Here is an 18,292-nt window from a genome sequence, read left to right as displayed (position 1 = left end):
CCGCGCAGAGCGAGCCGCGGAGCCACGGACGGGCCGCCGGACGGACGGACGGACGGACGGACGAGGCATGCAGGCGGCCTGGCTCTAGCCCGGGTTGCGGGGCTCCAGCCGCAGCTATGGAGCAGCGGCTGCGTGCGCTGGAGCAGCTGGTACGGGGCGAGGCCGATGGCAGCCCGGGGCTCGACGGCCTCCTGGATCTGCTGCTGGGGCTGCACCACGAGCTCAGCAGCGCCTCCCTGCGCCGGGAGCGCAATGTGGCGCAGTTTCTGAGCTGGGGTGAGTGGCCAGGGCAGCACCCGGGAAGGGAGGCTGGGGGAACACCAGCCGGAGCTCCACCTCCTCAGACCCTTCCCCAGGGAGGGCACACTCCAGAAACTTCCTCCTGAAGACTCACTAACTCCTTGCGCTGTCTCTAACGCTTGCCGTCGGACTCCACTGCGCGCTCACCCACCTGCACCTTACCTCAAATTCCCAGACACAGGGACAGGTACACAACGTACACTTCACACACACGCTCATTCCCAGCTGCAGACCCCAGACATATGTTGCCAATACACATCCACAACGGTCACCTACAGGATTCCTTGGTCACACGTCACATGTCACACTTCATGCCCCACCCAGAACACACATTCAGGTGGACGCCCGTTTTGGGTCACATAAATACACCGACTTTCTCAATCTCCTTTGTTCTTCAAGAGAGTGTCACTTTGCTCTGGGACCCCTCTCATCTGTCTGGCTCTTCCACACACTCAGAAATCCTCATACTTCACCTTGCAGACAAGACCCCTCACCCCATTCTTTAGCCCAGACTAAGGACCAACCTCAGCCCCTTTGGGCTATTTGGGGTCTCGTTGGAAGTGGATCTGGCCTCTTTCCTATTTGACTCATCTGAATCCTTGGGGACGGATGACCTAGGGTGACCCTAAACCCAGTGTGGGCACTGGTGCCATCACAAGGGTTCCCTGGTCACACCTGGCCAGGCTTTGAGGGGGAGGGCATAGGAATTGAGCCTGGAGGGTGGGGTGTTTGCCCAGGAGGTGATCAGCGTTCCTGGCGCTCCTGAGCTGTGGGCAGGCACAAGGCTGGGCCTGGTATGGTTAGGGGTCTACCACCCAGACTCGCCATTTCTGCCTGAGAGAAGTTATAGGGCCCTGGCCCTGCTGCCTCCCTGTCTCTCTGTGACTCTTGTGTGTTATGCATGTATCTGAGTTAGCATTACCCCACCATGACATCCATACCCGTGTGTGTGTGTGTGTGTGTGTGTGTGTGTGTGTGTGTGTGTGTGTTTCTCCCTGCCTGCCTCTAGCACCTCTGCCTGGGACCCCAACATAGGGGACGTCTGTTGACATCTCCCGAGGTAACTCCAAGGCCAGGCGTGACTCACGCCTCTCCTGCCCCAACTTGTCCCTGCTCCTGCCCAGAGCCCCCACCCCCTCTGGCAAGACAAAGGTACTGGGCACCTTGGCCAGAGAGTTGGATAGTCTTGGTTCTGGACAGCGGGTTTGGCCGTGTGACTGGTGGTCATCTCCGACAGCCCTGCCAGGCTGCTAGCTGCTCCTCTCCAGCTCTGTGCAGAAACCTGGGAAGAGACAATTAATTTGTGTAGTGAGGTTTCCAAACCGCCCCCGCTGTGGGGGTTCTGCCTGATAAACCTGTGGAGCAGCTCTGTCTCACCCACAGGCCCGCCCAGCTGGCAAGGAGTTTACCTTCTGGCAGGGGGAAACTGAGGCAAACCGCCAGACCATAGATGACCCCCCAGTCCTCACTGGTCGCTCCTGTCTTTCTCAGTTCCCAAGACTCAGTGCCCTCCCCCCTGGCCTAAGGCCACTCCAGTTCTGGGGAGAGCCTGGGAGTGTCTGGACATGGCCCTTGTGGAGGTGTGTGGGGACTGTGATGCAGGAGGAGGTTCCTGGCTGTGCAAAAGCCTCATCCAGAGAGGGAGGCAGGGCTCCAAGCGGCAGGGCTGTCAAGCCTGGAAGGAATCCTGTGTGCTCACGCCCTCAGGTGCTGGCATTGGGCACCAGGTGAAGGTTTTGGCCCTGTTTTCGAGTCTTGTGAGTACCTGAGCAGACTGGCCTCTGTTCTTGACCCAGGGGCCCCTCTTGGGGAGCACAGAGCCTGTCTTTCTAGAGACTGCAGAGACTGTCCTCCCTGCCCTCAGGGGCTGCCCCAGGCCTTTCCTCCAACCAGATTGCTCTGTGCATCCAGGGTCCCCAGACCCAGGCCCACAGCTCCTGAATGGCAGAGAGACCTTTCTGGGGACAAGGAATGTCACCTATCCAGTTCCCAGATAGGGCCTGGGCTGGCCTTGAGGGACCAAACGCTGTAAACTAGGGGTAGGAGTGCTATCCTCATTGTCTCTAGGGTGACCTGGGCAGCCAGGATCAGGACTCTGGCTGGGGAGGACCACAAAGTCCCTCTGTGCCTCAGGTAGAGGTTACCTGGAGTCTGGAGCAAGGGTCCAGGGAGGTTCTGAAGCCAGGCGATCCACTGCGTCAAGGACCCTCACCATGCTGTGGACCATGACTAAATGGGCCCTGGCTCTGACTGGCCTCTTGGCTGGGTTGTCTCTGGGAAAGTCATTCCTGCCCTAGCCTCCTGGGAGGTCCCAAGGAGAAGGCTCTGAGTCCACTCTGTCCCCTCAGCCGGCCCCTTTGTAACAAAAGTGAGAGAGCTGCGTCTGCGGAGAGATGACTTTGAGATCTTGAAGGTGATTGGCAGAGGGGCCTTTGGGGAGGTAAGTGAATGTCCTGGGGTGGGTGGGGAGGAGGGGCCTTGTACTCGGTCTGGTCTAACACAGTCCATGTTTGGTGCCCTCCCTCAGGTCGCTGTGGTTAGACAGAGGGACAGTGGCCAGATTTTTGCCATGAAGATGCTGCATAAATGGGAGATGCTGAAGAGGGCTGAGGTCAGTCTGGGTCAGATGCACCCTGCAGATGGGTAGGGGAAGGTGTGTGTGCTGAGGTCAGCCTGGGGTCAGATGCACCCTGCAGATGGGTAGGGGAAGGTGTATGTGCTGAGGTCAGCCTGGGGTCAGATGCACCCTGCAGATGGGTAGGGGCAGAGGATGCCACTCCCCATGGTCACCTGTCTCCTCCCCTCACAGTAAACCTTACTTAAGATGCAGTGGGATGAGTTCCCATCCTTCTTATGGAAACACTGAGGCCCACCACCAGAAAGCCTGGGCTCAGGTTCATCCAAAGTCAGCCCAGCCTGGGTTGAGCAGAGCTGTTCCTTTGATCAGAGCCTCTGGGCTTGGGAGTCCATTCCCTGGGCTGGAGAAGGGGATGTTCCTGGGGACTGATCCCATTCTACCCCCTGCTTTCCAAACCTGCTTCAGACGGCCTGTTTCCGGGAGGAGCGAGATGTTCTCGTGAAGGGAGACAGCCGCTGGGTAACTGCTCTGCACTACGCCTTCCAAGATGAGGAATACCTGGTGAGGATCTTTGAGTGGTGGAAGAGCCTTGCCTGGGATGAAAGAGCCTGTCTCCCACCATTTCCTGGGCCTAGAGCCTCCTTCCTTAGCTCTGTTTAAGAACTAGTTACCTACCGGGCATGGTGGGGTTACTTTAGTCCCAACACTTGGGAGGAAGAGACAGGCTGATCTCTGTGAGTTCAAGGCCAGCCTGGTTTACATAGTGAATTTCAGGACAACCAGAGCTTTATAGTGAGACCCTGTCTTAAAACGTAAAAAGCTAGCCCCCTAGTGGTTGCCAGAGACACTGCTCACCCCTGTCTTCCCAGAGCCCCCAGGACACAGTGTGAGGTCAGTGGGTGTCCCATTCTGCGTCTGACTCTTGGCTCTGCCCTCCAGTACCTGGTGATGGATTACTACGCTGGCGGGGACCTCCTCACGCTGCTGAGCCGCTTTGAGGACCGCCTCCCGCCGGAGCTTGCCCAGTTCTATCTGGCCGAGATGGTGCTGGCCATCCACTCCCTGCACCAGCTGGGCTATGTCCACAGGTGGGGCCCCAAGTGCTCTCACTTCCCAATCTCCCTCCCCAGAGCCGTCTAGTAGGGCCTGCCAGGGTGCCTGTCTTACAGGTGAGCAAGGCAGAGCTTTGCGCAGATGTTCAAACCCACCCGGTTCATGGTGGCAGAGGAGTGGTGTGGTGTCCTTTCAAGGGACATCTGTCCAGCGTCCCCACAGTGCACTTTGCAGCTCCTAGAATCAACGCTACGGACCTTTTCCTCCAGTCTGGCTGCCCTTTTCTTCCTCGGCACTGGCCTTCACTAACTCCCATGCACACACAGATGACAGGAATATGTGTGGGCATGCACACAGGCAGGTGTGCACCTGAGCATGTGTCTAAACACATGCACACGTATTAAGGCTTTCTCTCTCCCACCTTCCTTTAGGGATGTCAAGCCTGACAACATCCTGCTTGACATGAATGGCCACATACGCTTGGCAGACTTTGGCTCCTGCCTGCGTCTCAACAACAATGGCATGGTAAGGAGCCCACCTGGAACTGGAGCTGAGGATAGCAGGCCAGGGGCAGGGGCATTAGGTTCCAATAGGGGGTACCCGGCCGGAGAGTGGGGTGCCTGATCCAGTCCCATGGCCTCATTGGCACCAACACCCCTGCCACAGGTGGATTCATCAGTCGCAGTTGGGACCCCAGACTACATCTCTCCTGAGATCCTGCAGGCCATGGAGGAAGGCAAGGGCCACTATGGCCCTCAGTGTGACTGGTGGTCACTGGGAGTCTGTGCCTATGAGCTGCTCTTTGGGGAGACACCCTTTTATGCGGAATCTCTGGTAGAAACCTACGGCAAGATCATGAACCACGAGGTTAGACTGTCTGGGCTGGGCCTCCACGTTGTATGACTGTAGGTAACTTCAGACCAAGTGGGCTTCCAGCCTGACCTGCCTCCTCCCGTGGCCCACAGGACCACCTCCAGTTCCCCTCAGACGTGCCCGATGTGCCCGCCAGTGCCCAGGACCTCATCCGACAGCTGCTGTGCCGCCAGGAGGAACGGCTTGGTCGTGGTGGACTGGATGACTTCCGGAACCACCCTTTCTTTGAAGGTGTGGATTGGGAGAAGCTTGCAACCAGCACGGCCCCCTACATCCCTGAGCTTCGTGGACCTGTGGACACCTCTAACTTCGATGTGGATGACGATACCCTCAACCATCCAGTGAGTGACAGATGTCTCTGAAAGAGGCTTGGCTTGACCTTCTGAGCTTTGAGAACCTACCTCAGATGTTCCCTGCAGCATTTGAAGGGCTGGGGTGAGGCCTTTGGACCCCCGGGGCTCATGAGAGCTCTGGCTCACCTTGGTTGGCTCATCTGCTCGGTGGATTGTACCAAGTGAAAGCTCTTTAACCCTAGCTGTTTGCTAGAAAACCCCTTGCAGCCTCTAGGAGATCTTGACTACAAAGGCTCATGGGAGTTGTGGTCCCTTTTTGGGGGGTGGGTGGGATGGGAGGCAGAGGCAGAGGCAGGCTGTGTTATTTCCCAGGTACACACCTGAGCAAATGCCCAGTTCGTGGGGCCGTTCTGGTTCTCACTTGGTCTGTGGCTCTGACTCTCCTTCCCTGTCCTGTAGGAGACGCTACCACCACCCTCTCATGGGGCCTTCTCAGGCCACCACCTGCCATTTGTAGGCTTCACCTATACCTCAGGCAGGTGAGTCTGGTCATCACACCTGCTGGGAAGCTGGGAGCATGTGTGGCCTATCAGAGCCCTGAGGGAAGGGACAAAATGTGAGAGGCACTCCTCAGTTCTCTGTCCTCAGGGTCAGAGTCATGGCTATGCCCCTGGGACCTGTGGCTACCCTGTTCAATAGACTGTTAAATGTGCTAGATTCATAGCCGAGGCTCTGAAGGGCCTCTACTGTCCCGCCTCATTGGCCTCAGTAAAATGGGTGGGAGCTTTACCCACTCAGATACCTTGGGTTGGGCTGAGACCCAAGAGAGGCACAGGTGTAAGGAATGCCCTGAGCAGAGCTTCCCGGCGAGGGCCGCTGGTCCTGGGTGTGGACCGGCAGACTCATCTCACCCGTAGCTTTTGAGAACTCTTGCTAACTTTGTTGCTTGCTTTTTGTACATTTATTTGATTAATATTTGTGTATGGGTGTGGACATGATGTGCCACAATGCACTTGTAGAGGGCAGAGAACAGCTTCCAGAAGTCATTTTTCTGCTTCCACCATGTGGGCCCCAGGGATGGAATCAGATGTTGGCCATTATTGTCCAAGGTCACCCAGCTTGTACAGGTCTTCCAAAGGCCGGTGTGATCTAATGGTTCTCTCCCAGCTTAGAGCTCAGGCCTGGGTCCAGAGTGATGTGCCCTGGGCGTTTCTTGGATGGACAGATGATTGGTACATGAGGGTGGTTTTCTGCTAACTCTGTTCCCTTGTCCCTCCTCAGCCCTGGTGATGAGAAGGGCACTGAGCTAGTGGCTGCCCCAGAGCGGAAGCTCCACCACGTGGAGCAGGAGAAGGTGGAGCTCAGCCGGAAGTGTCAAGGTACAGGGACATCTGGGCGAGGCTGAGACTGTCAGGCCAGGGTGAGGGGTAAAGTGCCGCAGGCCCAGCTACTCACCCAGAGGCCCTTCTCCTGCCAGAGGCCCTGCATGGTACCTTACAGCCCCAGGAGCTGGTGTGGCTGCAGAAGGAGGTACAGATTCTTCAGGAGAGACTGGCAGGTATCCCTTTCCTGTTCCCATAACAGCCTGGTCCTTTCTGGGTCCCAGCCCTGCCTCCTGCTCTGTGTGTGCTGTGTGATGGGGGGAAGTGGACCCCTCCCCCGGCTGTGGGGAAGGTTCTGTGAGATCCTGCACAGGGAATGCCTGACTGAGGTGGGGGTGGTCCTGTGTGCAAATCTCAATGACTTCCTGACAGAGACCCTGAGGGACAGCAAGGCCTCCTTCTCACAGACTGACGGCCTCCCTGCTGGGAGCCCAGGCCCGGATTTCCAGCTACAGCAGGAGAAGGACCGCCTCCAGCAGGTGAGCACTAGGTGAGGTGGGTGAGTGACCTGGAGTTCCGTGTCCCTGAGGTCAGTGCCCTGAGCCGGCCTTGTCCTTCTTGGCCTGCTCCTCAGGAGCTGACCGAAGCCCAATCGGCACTGCGGGTGCAGGCTGCCGAGCTGAGCCGAGCCCAGGACCGGCAGGAAGAGTTCCTCCAGAGGCTGTGGGAGGCCCAGGAGAGGGAGGCGGCCACAGCCAGCCAGATCCAGGCCCTGAGCTCCCAGCTGGAGGAAGCCTGGGTTGTCCGGAGAGAGGTCAGCGATGACAGTGGGAGGGGAGAGTGCAGGGATTTGGGTCCCAGATGTTGGGGACCCCATGTCCCCGTGCACCCCTGTGTGGCCGGTGTACGCTGAACAGGGGCCTGGTGGTGAGATGGGTGTCTGGGGCCACTTGTGTCTACCGCTGGGTGAGACTAAGTCTTTGTCACCATGACACCAAGGGGGTGAGATGGCCAGGGTTAGCACTTCCTTACCCCTGTACCCCATCACAGCTGGAAGGCCAGGTGGCCGCCCTGAGTCAGGAGGTGACAAGGCTCCGGGGACAATGTAAACAAAGCCGTGAGAAGGATTCTTCCCAGGCCAAGGTATGGAGGTCCCCCCCCTTGGCAAGAGACACTCTCCCTTAGCCTGACCCCTCTTAGAGTCCCAGGGGTGGGCCATGGCGTCTTAAACCCCTACCTTGCCCCCTCTCCACACTGTCAAGACCATCCGTGCGGCCCCTGAGACCAATGGCATGGGATCACCCGAGGGTCAGTCTCAAGAGGCCCAGCTGAGGAAGGAGGTGGCCGCTCTGAGGGAGCAGCTGGAGCATGCCTGCAGCCAGGGGTGAGCGCGTGCCGACCGGGGTGGCCAGGAGAGGACAGGGCAGCAGCGCTGGGCTGGGAGTCAACGCCGTCTCCTTGGCCTTCTCCCCAGGACCAGTGTTGGGAAAGAGGAGGCCCTGTGCCGGCTGCGGGAGGAAAACCAGCGGCTGAGCCGGGAGCAGGAGCGGGTGAGCAGGGTGGACAGGCCAGGGGCAGGCGGGGTGCCAGCAGGGTCAGGCGGGGTGCCAGCCGGGGCAGGCGGGGTGCCAGCAGGGTCCCAGCTGCTGGGCACACTAGCTCATGGGAAGCATGGAAGGGAACGGGGCCCAGAATGGTGGTGATCTGTGGGGAGACCGGCAGGGGTCGGGCCGCTGGCACTCAGCCAGGACTGCAAGGGCCCCTGGGACTGAGCCCACCTTCCTCTGCGGCCTCAGCTGGCAGAAGAGCTGGAGCTGGAGCTACAGCGCAAACAGCGTTTGGAGGGTGAACGGCGGGAGACCGAGAGCAACTGGGAGGCCCAGATTGCTGACATCCTGAGCTGGTGGGTGCTGTGGGGCTGGGTGGGAGCTGGGCATGGCTGAGGACCCAGACCGTGCGTGACACACGGCCCATTCCCATCCAGGGTGAATGACGAGAAGGTCTCGAGAGGCTACCTGCAGGCCTTGGCTACTAAGATGGCTGAGGAGCTGGAGTCCTTGAGAAATGTGGGCACCCAAACACTCCCTTCCCGGCCTCTGGTGAGCCCCATGGGCAAGAGCCGTGGCTTATGTGTCTATGTGTAGAGGTCAGAAGACAGCTTTCGGGAATTGGTTCTCTCTTCCGCCGTGTGGGTCTCAGGGATCGAACTCAAGTCCTTGGCTCTGGCCGCACACACGCTTTGCCTTCTGAGCCGTCTGTTGTCCCCCAGACTCCAGGTTTATGCCGAGGGTTGAGGAAGGGAAGGGTGGGGTCCTTGGGTCTGCTCTAGCGGAAGAGAGGGAGTCTCTGAGCCCGCCGGTCCCCGAGAACATCTTCAAGGGAACCTCCTTGGCTGCTCCCAGGACCACCAGTGGAAGGCACGGAGGCTGCAGAAGATGGAGGCCTCGGCCCGGCTGGAGCTTCAGTCAGCGCTGGAAGCTGAGATCCGGGCCAAGCAGGGTCTGCAGGAGCGGCTGACCCAGGTGCAGGAGGCCCAGCTGCAGGCAGAACGGTGAGGTCACGGGCAGGTCACGGGCAGGTACCACGGGAGCGGGGTCCGTGCCGAGGCCCGTGCCGAGCCACCGCCCTCTCCCTCCAGCCGCCTGCAGGAGGCTGAGAAGCAACGCCAGGCCCTGCAGCAGGAGGTGGCCGAGCTACGGGAGGAGCTCCGAGCCCGGGGGCCCGGGGGTGAGTGCCCACGGCCTGCCTACCCTGGGGCTCGTCCCCAGCTCCAGTCTCACGAACGCCAGGGAGCTCCCATGACAGCGGTGCCCCTAGGAGAGAAATCCCTTCCTCCCACACCTCACTGCTTACACCAGCACCTGCCTGTCACTCAGCACTCAACCAACACTGTTGCGTGCCAGTCTCCTCCAAACCCCACCTGTGGACATGTCTGCATCCTACTGAAAGGGAAACTGAGGCCCACACCCACCTCTGGTTCCTTAGCCTAGGGACAACCACCTCAGTTACGTGTACGCTTTGTCTTCAGATGCCAAGCCCTCCGCCTCCCTCATCCCGCTCCTGTCCTTCTGGAACACCGAGGTAAGAACCGGGAAGAGGGACTAGTTAGGGGGGAGTCCTGGTGAGAACATGGTGGCCCTGACTCTCTTCCCTCCTCACTCATCCCCCAGAAGGATTCTGCCAAGGACCCTGGCAATTCGGGAGAGGCCCCAAGGTCTGGAGCAGAAGCAGAGCTGAGGCCAGAGGGCCGCCGCAGTCTGCGCATGGGGGTGAGGCCAGGCAGAGCTCCACAGGCAGGCGAGGCTGGGCTCCGCCCCCTCCCTTCTGACACCTCTCTCTCTCTCTCTCTCTCTCTCTCTCCCTCTCTCCCTCTCCCTCCCTCCCTTTCGCTTGCTGCAGGCTGTGTTCCCCAGAGTGCCCGCTGCCACCGCTGCCCCTGCAGAAGGTCCTCCTGCTAAGGTCAGTGGCCAGGGGCAGGAGAGGGTGGGGCCTTCACCCCTTCCCCTCTGGGCAGTAACCCCTCTGGGACCCCCCCACCCCACCCCTGAAGACCGTGTTTGGGGTGCCATGGCCTCACAGGCACTCAGTTGACAACGCCACTTGACCTGGCCTCTTGGTCATCTGGCCCTTTGGGGTGGAGCTCGGGGCGCTGAGAGGCCCTGGCAGGAATGGTAGCAGCATGTCCCCCTTCACAGCCCGGCTCACACACACTGCGTCCCCGGAGTTTTCCATCGCCTACCAAGTGTCTCCGCTGTACCTCGCTGATGCTGGGCCTGGGCCGCCAGGGCCTCGTCTGTGACAGTAAGAACTCGTCTCCTTCAGGATCTCCCCTCACAGCCTCTAGGGTGTGACCCCGACACACCCAGGCTCCTCCTCAGCCCAGCGTTACCCATGCCTCTGGGTCAGATTTCCCCTACTCAGTTATTCCTCCTCACTTGATGGCAAGGGTGACAGTTCAGGTGTCGCTGGCCCCAAGGGAGCTGCCTCGGAGGCTCAGGTCCCTTGTCCTGGGCTGCCTGACCTGCTTCATCCTAACAGAAGTCTCCGTCTCCCCACAGCCTGCGGCTACTTTTGTCACTCAGCCTGTGCCCCACAGGCCCCACCCTGCCCCGTTCCCCTGAACTCCTCCGCACGGCCCTGGGAGTGCACCCCGAAACAGGCACAGGCACTGCCTATGAGGGCTTCCTGTCGGTGAGCTGTGACTGAGGGCTGAGGAGGCTGGGCATGGGGGCCAAGGACCTGGGCAGCCCTCCATGCCCGTCTCCCCACTAGGTGCCGCGGCCCTCAGGCGTCCGGCGGGGCTGGCAGCGTGTGTATGCTGCGCTCAGTGACTCCCGCCTGCTGCTGTTCGACGTCCCTGATCCTCGAGGAGGCCTGGCCAGTGGGGTCCTCCTGCAGGCCTTGGATCTGAGGTAGGTGCCAGGCAGTGACACAGGACGAATCACAGGTGGGGAGGGGTTCATGCGGGGACAGTCTCTCATTTATCCTTGTCTCCTCCCAGGGATCCCCAGTTCTCCGCTACCCCTGTCTTGGCCTCAGATGTCATCCATGCTCAATCCAAGGACCTGCCACGCATCTTTAGGGTGAGTGCTCAGGGCAGGGTGGCCCCACCTCCCTCTGCTTCCCATGCTGGCCCTGTCCTGGTCACTGCTGCATCTCCGTCAGCACCTCATCTCCACGGGCCGTTTGTCCCGAGCCACCATGAGCTGGCCACACACCAATCTGGCTATGTCCTGTTTTGTGCAGGCCCTTGAATGGCTGCCCAGTGCCTTCAGGAGGCTCTCAAGCAGTACTTTGAGCCACCCGGCATCTGAGCCTGCAGACTTTCTCAGCCCTCAACCCTGGGGCCCTACCTGCTCTAGCCATACCTTGTTCCTTCCAGTTCCCAGAGTACCTTGCATTCATGTATAACTCCTTCTTGGTCTCATTCCTTTGCACAAATTTGCCAGCACCTTCCAGACCCAGTCCCTTGGGCCCAGGTTCACTAACATTGGTTGGTAGTCTTGTCCCCTGGGCAATTATCCTTCAACTCTTGGCCTGCTTGAGGGATTCTTTTTTTTTTTTTTTTCTTTCTTTCTTTCTTTTTTTTTTTTTTTTAAAGATTTATTTATTTATTTATCATGTATACAGCATGTATGGCTGCAGGCCAGAAGAGGGCACTAGATCTCGTTACGGATGGTTGTGAGCCACCATGTGGTTGCTGGGAACTGAACTCATGACCTCTGGAAGAGCAGTCGGTGCTCTTAACCTCTGAGCCATCTCTCCAGCCCCCCCCTTTTTTTTTTGGTTTTTCGAGACAGGATTTCTCTGTGTAGCTTTGGAGCCTGTCCTGGAACTCACTCTGTAGCCCAGACTGGCCTCGAACTCACAGAGATCTGCCTGCCTCTGCCTCCCAAGTGCTGGGATTGAAGGTGTGCACCACCACGACCCGACAGCCTGAGGGATTCTAATCTGTGTTCCCACATTCCCGTTATGGCGTCCATCACTGAGCTCTGAAATTGCCAGTGTCCTTGTCTGGTCCTCCAGCTTGCTCCCTGCCTGGTACTACAGCCAGCTAGCATGCTAACAAACGTCAGCAGGGAAGGAAGGAAGAAGGACAGCTGGCTGGCTCTTGGTCGCAGCCCTCCAGCCTGACTTCCCTATCTGCAGGTGACAGCCTCCCAGCTGACGGTGCCACCCACCACATGCACCGTGCTGCTGCTGGCTGAGAACGAGGGGGAGCGGGAGCGTTGGCTGCAGGTGCTGGGCGAGCTGCAGCGGCTGCTACTGGACGCGCGTCCCAGGCCCCGGCCCGTGTACACCCTCAAGGAGGCCTATGACAACGGGCTGCCGCTGCTGCCCCACACGCTCTGTGCTGCCATCCTTGGTGAGTCTTCACTTCAGGACTGTCACCCTGAGTGGCCTGTGGGGAGAGTTCCCACTAGTAGGGAGGCGCTAGCCGAGTCCAGGCACAAACGCAGAGCCTCTTAGCCCTGCTCTGTGTGGCTATGTGCTGAGCATGGGTCAGGAGCCAGACAGCCTGGCTTCTCACCACTTCATCTTCTGTGGTTCAGGTTCTCTCTCCTGCTGTTATTTTGGTTTTTGAGACAGGGGCTCTCTACATAGCTCTATCTGTCCTGGAGCTCACTCTGTAGACCAGGCTGGCTTCCAACTCACAGAGATCCGCCTGCCTCGGCCTCCAAGTGCTGGGGTTAAGATTAAAGGTGAGCACCACCACACCTAGCCAGGTCTCCTTTTTCTAAGAGAATCTCAAATACGTGGAAAGAGCAGAGGTTTTAGGGAGAAACAGGTGTCCTGGGAGGCTGAGGCAGAAGGCTCCAGAGTTTAAAGTTAGTCTGAGCTGAGCTACATACAGAGACCTTGTCTCACAAAACCAAAACACCAGGCAGGGCTTGGTGCCTGTGTGTAATCTCAGCACATGTGAGATCAAAGAGGAAGGATCAGCAGCTCCAGGTCATCCTTAGCTAATGAGTAGTTTAAAAAGCAAAACAACAACAAAAACTGGGTAGGAGAGCTATCCCAGTGTTAAAAGCACTAGCTGCTCCTCCACAGGACCTGGGTTCAATTCCCAGCACCCACATGGGAGTTCACAACCATCAATAACTCCAATTCTAGAGCATCCAACACCACCTTCTGTCCTCCACTGCACCAGGCTCACACATGAGACACAGATGTACATGCAGGCAAAACACCCATACTCATAAAATAAAATAATTCTTTAAACAAAAAATCGGACGCCGGGCAGTGGTGGCGCACGCCTTTAATCCCAGCACTCGGGAGACAGAGGCAGGCGGATCTCTGTGAGTTCGAGGCCAGCCTGGTCTACAAAGTGAGATCCAGGAAAGGCTCAAAGCTACACAGAGAAACCCTGTCTCAAAAAAAAAAAAAAAAAAAAAAAAAAAAAAAAAAAAAAAAAAAAATCAGGGGCTGGAGAGATGGCTCAGAGGTTAAGAGCACTGGCTGCTCTTCCAGAGGTAATGAGTTCAATTCCCAGCAACCACATGGTGGCTCTCAACCATCCATAATGAGATCTGGCGCCCTCTTCTGGCCTGCAGTCATACATGCAGACAGAACACTGTATAGACAGTATATAAATAAATCTTTAAAAAAAAAAATCAGGGTTGGGGATTTAGCTCAGTGGTAGAGCGCTTAAGGACCTGGGTTCGGTCCTCAGCTCCAGAAAAAAAATCTATCTCTATGTATTTGTATATATACATACATGCATACATACATGAACACATATATATGTGTGCACACACACACATGCACAAAACAAAACAATCCAAGTCAGACCTGGGAGTAGTGTCACACACACCTGAAAATCTAGCACTTGAGAGGGGGTGGCAGGAGGATGAGAAGCCAGCCTCATCTACACAGTGAGTTGAGTGCAACCTGAACTACGAAAGGCCCCGTTTCAATTAAAACAACAACAACCAAGTAGGAGGATCACCCCAAATTCATGCCAGCTACGTAGCGCATTGCAGGCCTGGGTTATGGAATGAGACACTCTCCACAGAAACACAAATGAAGCCCCCTGTCTTGACTTTCTTCCTGGCAGCGGGGTGAGCAGGGGTAGGCGCTTGTAGGGTTCACTGAGTTTGGAGCCTGAGCCTCAGGAAGGGTCCTCCTTCCATAACTGACAGTTGGGAAGGGGCAGGAAGTAGAGGTCCCTGGCTTCCTCCAGCAACTGAGGCCCTGAGCCAGCTCAACTCCAGTCAGGAGCCACAGCAGAGATTGTGGGTCCTCTGGGTCAGTCAGGAACCAGAGATGGGGGTGTTGTGGGGCTGGGTGCTCTCTGTCATCTCTCCTCACAGCAGCTCTGTAAGAAAGGTGCTGTCAGCTGGGAGGGGCAGGGGTGACGCACACCTTTAATCCCAGCACTTGGCAGAGGCAGGTAGATCTCTGTGAGTTCGAGGCCAGCCTGGTCTACAGAGTGAGATCCAGGAAAGGCAAAACCACACAGAGAAACTCTGTCTTGAAAAACCAAAAAAAAAAGAAGAGATCTGTCTACTTAGAAAAAACCAAAACAGCAAGTAGTGCTCACGGAGAAAGCCTTCTCATGAGCATAAATCGAGCAAGAAGCCATGAAGGGGGGACAGTGTGTGGTCACCAATTCTATCGCCTCACGTGTCCCTGGACAAGCTCTCTGACCTCTGTCTGACCTCTCTTCCTCTGTCAGACCAAGAACGGCTTGCCCTGGGCACTGAGGAGGGGCTGTTTGTGATCCATCTTCACAGCAATGGTACCACATGGCCGGACCAGGGAGGGTGTGGGCCAGGGCAGGGCCAGCCCCAGGGTCCCCGTGGCCATGGGCACCTGCTGCCGCTCACCCACGCGCTCCTCTCTTCTGCCGACTCCACAGACATCTTCCAGGTGGGGGACTGCCGCAGGGTGCAGCGGCTGGCTGTGAGCTCTGCTGCCGGCCTGCTGGCTGTGCTCTGTGGCCGTGGTCCCAGCGTGCGCCTCTTCGCCCTGGCTGAACTGGAGAACGCGGAGGCGGCAGGTGCCAAGATCCCCGAATCCCGAGGTTGCCAGGCTTTGGCAGCCGGACGCATCCTGCAGGCCCGGACGCCGGTGCTCTGCGTAGCAGTCAAACGCCAAGTGCTCTGTTACCAGCTGGGCCCAGGCCCAGGCCCCTGGCAGCGCCGAATCCGAGAGCTGCAAGTGCCAGCTCCAGTGCAGAGCCTGGGCTTGCTGGGTGATCGGCTCTGTGTGGGGGCTGCGGGCACCTTCTCTCTCTACCCGCTGCTCAATGAGGCTGCACCCTTAGCGCTGGGGACCGGCCTGGTGCCGGAGGAGCTGCCGGCGTCCCGCGGGGGCCTGGGGGAGGCACTGGGTGCTGTGGAACTCAGCCTCAGCGAGTTCCTGCTGCTCTTCGCCACGGCGGGTGTCTACGTGGACGGCGCTGGCCGCAAGTCACGAAGTCACGAGCTACTGTGGCCAGCGGCACCGACCGGCTGGGGTAAGGCCAGTAGAGGGCCCAGCAGGGTGGGGCCAGGCCCTGGCGGTCCTGCCGTCCTGTTCTGTCCCGAGTGGCTAGCCTAGGACCCTCCTCCAAGCCTTTGACTTTGTTCTTCCTGACTTCATCTTCTACCTGGCCAGCTTCAATGGCAGCTCGGGCCTGGAGCAGTCATGCCATCATAAGTGACGATCGTGAGTGCTGCCATTGCCAGGACCCTGTTTGCGTTCCTCCCCTCTCCGTGACTGCTTCTCTCTCACGCCACCTCTTGGTTTGGTTCAGACCTCTGTCCTGGGCCTTGTCATCACCTCCTTTGTGACTGCCTTTGTGCACTGGGGCCTGTAGAACAGGCTGGGGTTGGCTCCTTCAGCCAGCACCAGCCTGGGCAGGCACACCCTGGGGCTGTGCTTGTTTGGAAGAATGCACAAATGGACGGACGGACGGACGGATGGATGGACGGAGCAGAGGCCTGGGCTGGTGTGGTCACTTGTAGCTGATGTGATGGGGTGGAGCCTAGAAAGGGGGACTGTCCTTGATGAGCAAAGGCTCTCCTGTGGTGAGGACCGGGGTTAAGTGCCCCCCAGACTGCCACTGGCCTGTCCTGCTCTCCCTCGCCAGCTGTGTGACCTTGACCATTCCTTTGCTCTGAGATTTCCATGACCTCATCTGTAATGTCCAAGATCCCGGTGATTATGGTACCTGCTCCTGCTTGGAGCTGCCGGAGAGTTAAGAGAGGACAAACATGCCAAGTATTTTGAACTGTGTGGGCATGTAGTGAGTGCTGGCTATTACCTCATCTGTTACAGACTTGGGTGGGGCAGGCCTCTCCGTGGGACAGAGGAAACAGGGCCCAGAGAGGTGCCTGGTCTGCCCGCGGCTGCACAGGACATAGCGGCTGTTTCTCACCTGCAGGTTACACAGCACCCTACCTAACAGTGTTCAGTGAAAACTCCATTGATGTGTTTGATGTACGCAGAGCAGAATGGGTGCAGACTGTGCCGCTCAAGAAGGTGAGGGTCTACCCCAGACACAGGTGGGATGGGGTGGGTAACGTGGCCTGACCTCTGGTTTTTGCCTCAGGTAAGACCCCTGAATCCAGAGGGCTCTTTGTTCCTCTACGGCACCGAGAAGGTCCGCCTGACCTACCTCAGGAACCCATTGGCAGGTGAGGGAGTGTGTGCCTGCCCACGTCTGTGTGCATTCACCTGTGCACGAGTGTGAGCTCGTGCACCAGCTGGCTGGGACGTGTGAGCACCTCCCCAGCCCCCTGGTTTTCCACAGAGAAGGACGAGTTTGACATTCCCGACCTCACTGACAACAGCCGACGCCAGCTGTTCCGCACCAAGAGCAAGCGCCGATTCTTCTTCCGGGTGTCTGATGAGCTGCGACAGCAGCAGCGCAGGTGCGCATGTGTGGTGCGGCTGGGGCTGGTAGGCGGGGCTTTCTGCTCTTAGGGGCGGGGCGAGGTTTGCAGCCCTGCTCTTTACGCTCCCTCTGCTTGCAGGGAGATGCTGAAGGACCCTTTTGTGCGCTCCAAGTTCATCTCTTCACCCACCAACTTCAACCACCTGGTACACGTAGGCCCTACGGACGGGAGGCCTAGTGCCAGGGACGGGGCCAGGGTGAGTCCTCTCCAGAGCCAATCACAACCCCCCCTGTAGTGTTTGATCCAATCACAGGCTTCTGTTGATTGCTTCGCCGTTGAGGCAGGTGACTCCTCCCTCAGATACCTGACCTCAGTACATCCCTGCCAGGAGCTGAGTTCCCCTGGATGGCCTGCGCTTCCTGGCCCCAGCCCTTCTCCCCTGTCCCCTGACACAGTTCTCTTCCAGGAACAGAGGAGCAGAGGTGCCCGCAGCTCCGGGCCACAGCGGCCTCACAGCTTCTCAGAGGCATTGCGGCGCCCAGCGTCCATGGGTAGTGATGGCCTTCCTGGAGAGACAGACCCCAGTAAGGGCAGCCCTACAGCCTCCCTGCTTGCATGCCTCCTCCAAGTTACCACTCCTTCCGAGCCCTCAGATCTAACCCAGGCATTTTGTCCTTCCGTCTCCCTACCCTTGCCAGTAGTGAAGAGGAAACCTTGGACATCTCTGTCCAGCGAATCAGTGTCCTGCCCCCAGGGGTCCCTGAGCCCTACAGCATCCCTGATACAGGTGAGCAGCCAGTGGGTAGGGCTTCTCCCCCTGCAAAGTCCAGACAGCCTTTGGCTAAGCTCTGCATTGGGACAGGAAGCCAGAGGCCCACCTGAGCACATAAGGTCTACAGAGTTACTTACTTCAGCCCTGGAGGCACGAAGAGCCATCTGCAACTCCTGGCTCTCCAGTCCCTAGCCGTGTGCTCCCAGTCAGGGAGGACCAACCCCCTTGAGCTTGTCCCACCTGCAGAGTGAAGATGTTACCCTGTCACCTGTGTGAGGGGACGATGCACAGTGCCAGATGCGTGGGAGCAGTGTAACAGGAGCTCTTGAGATCGTGTGTGTAACGTGTGTGAGAGTGCAGGTGTAGACATGCCGCACCACGCATGTGGAGGTCAGAGGACAACTTGTTTCTGCCCTGTGTGCTCCAGGCTGGGTAGCGCACAAACTTCCAGCTGATACTCCTGTCTCTGTCTCCCATCTCACCATAGGCATGCTGGGATTGCAGATGTGTGACTAGATCTGGCTTTTTACCTCGGGTAAAGCTTAAACTCAGGTCATCGGGGTTTTGTGGCAATCATTTCTATCTGCTGAGCCATTTCCCAAGCCCTAGAATTATATATAGTATATATATTATATATATATATATATACTATATATATACTATATATATAGTGTGTGTGTGTGTGTGTGCGCCTGTGTGTGCGTGTGTGCGTGTGTGTGTGTGTGTGTGTGTGTGTGTGTGTGTGTGTGTGTGTGAAACATAGGGTCTTGTACATA

At 57.9% G+C, this 18,292-nt stretch overlaps 1 protein-coding gene across 1 annotated transcript; it reads left to right on the top strand.

Moving 5' to 3' along the window:
* Cdc42bpg (CDC42 binding protein kinase gamma) lies at positions 1–18,118 on the top strand. Its single transcript, XM_028855932.2, is given in 37 exon segments — positions 1–276; positions 2,649–2,740; positions 2,828–2,911; positions 3,344–3,439; positions 3,818–3,966; positions 4,363–4,456; positions 4,598–4,798; positions 4,897–5,145; positions 5,557–5,636; positions 6,379–6,476; positions 6,575–6,655; positions 6,852–6,958; positions 7,054–7,233; positions 7,470–7,562; positions 7,682–7,803; positions 7,894–7,969; positions 8,216–8,322; positions 8,404–8,518; positions 8,822–8,970; positions 9,058–9,146; positions 9,448–9,500; positions 9,590–9,688; positions 9,819–9,878; positions 10,115–10,220; positions 10,478–10,531; positions 10,534–10,610; positions 10,692–10,831; positions 10,921–11,002; positions 12,069–12,285; positions 14,599–14,661; positions 14,782–15,381; positions 16,291–16,388; positions 16,459–16,543; positions 16,660–16,780; positions 16,883–17,000; positions 17,211–17,328; positions 17,446–18,118. Coding segments are annotated over 37 exon segments (4,776 nt in total). The 5' UTR covers positions 1–116; the 3' UTR covers positions 17,709–18,118.
* Positions 18,119–18,292: the final 174 nt, after the last annotated feature.

Source organism: Peromyscus leucopus, chromosome 1 (assembly GCF_004664715.2).
Source record: "Peromyscus leucopus breed LL Stock chromosome 1, UCI_PerLeu_2.1, whole genome shotgun sequence".
In the NCBI taxonomy this organism is placed as follows: Eukaryota; Metazoa; Chordata; class Mammalia; order Rodentia; family Cricetidae; genus Peromyscus; species Peromyscus leucopus.
Note: the sequence above shows the minus strand (reverse complement) of the source record. Positions and strands in the feature narration are given on the sequence as shown.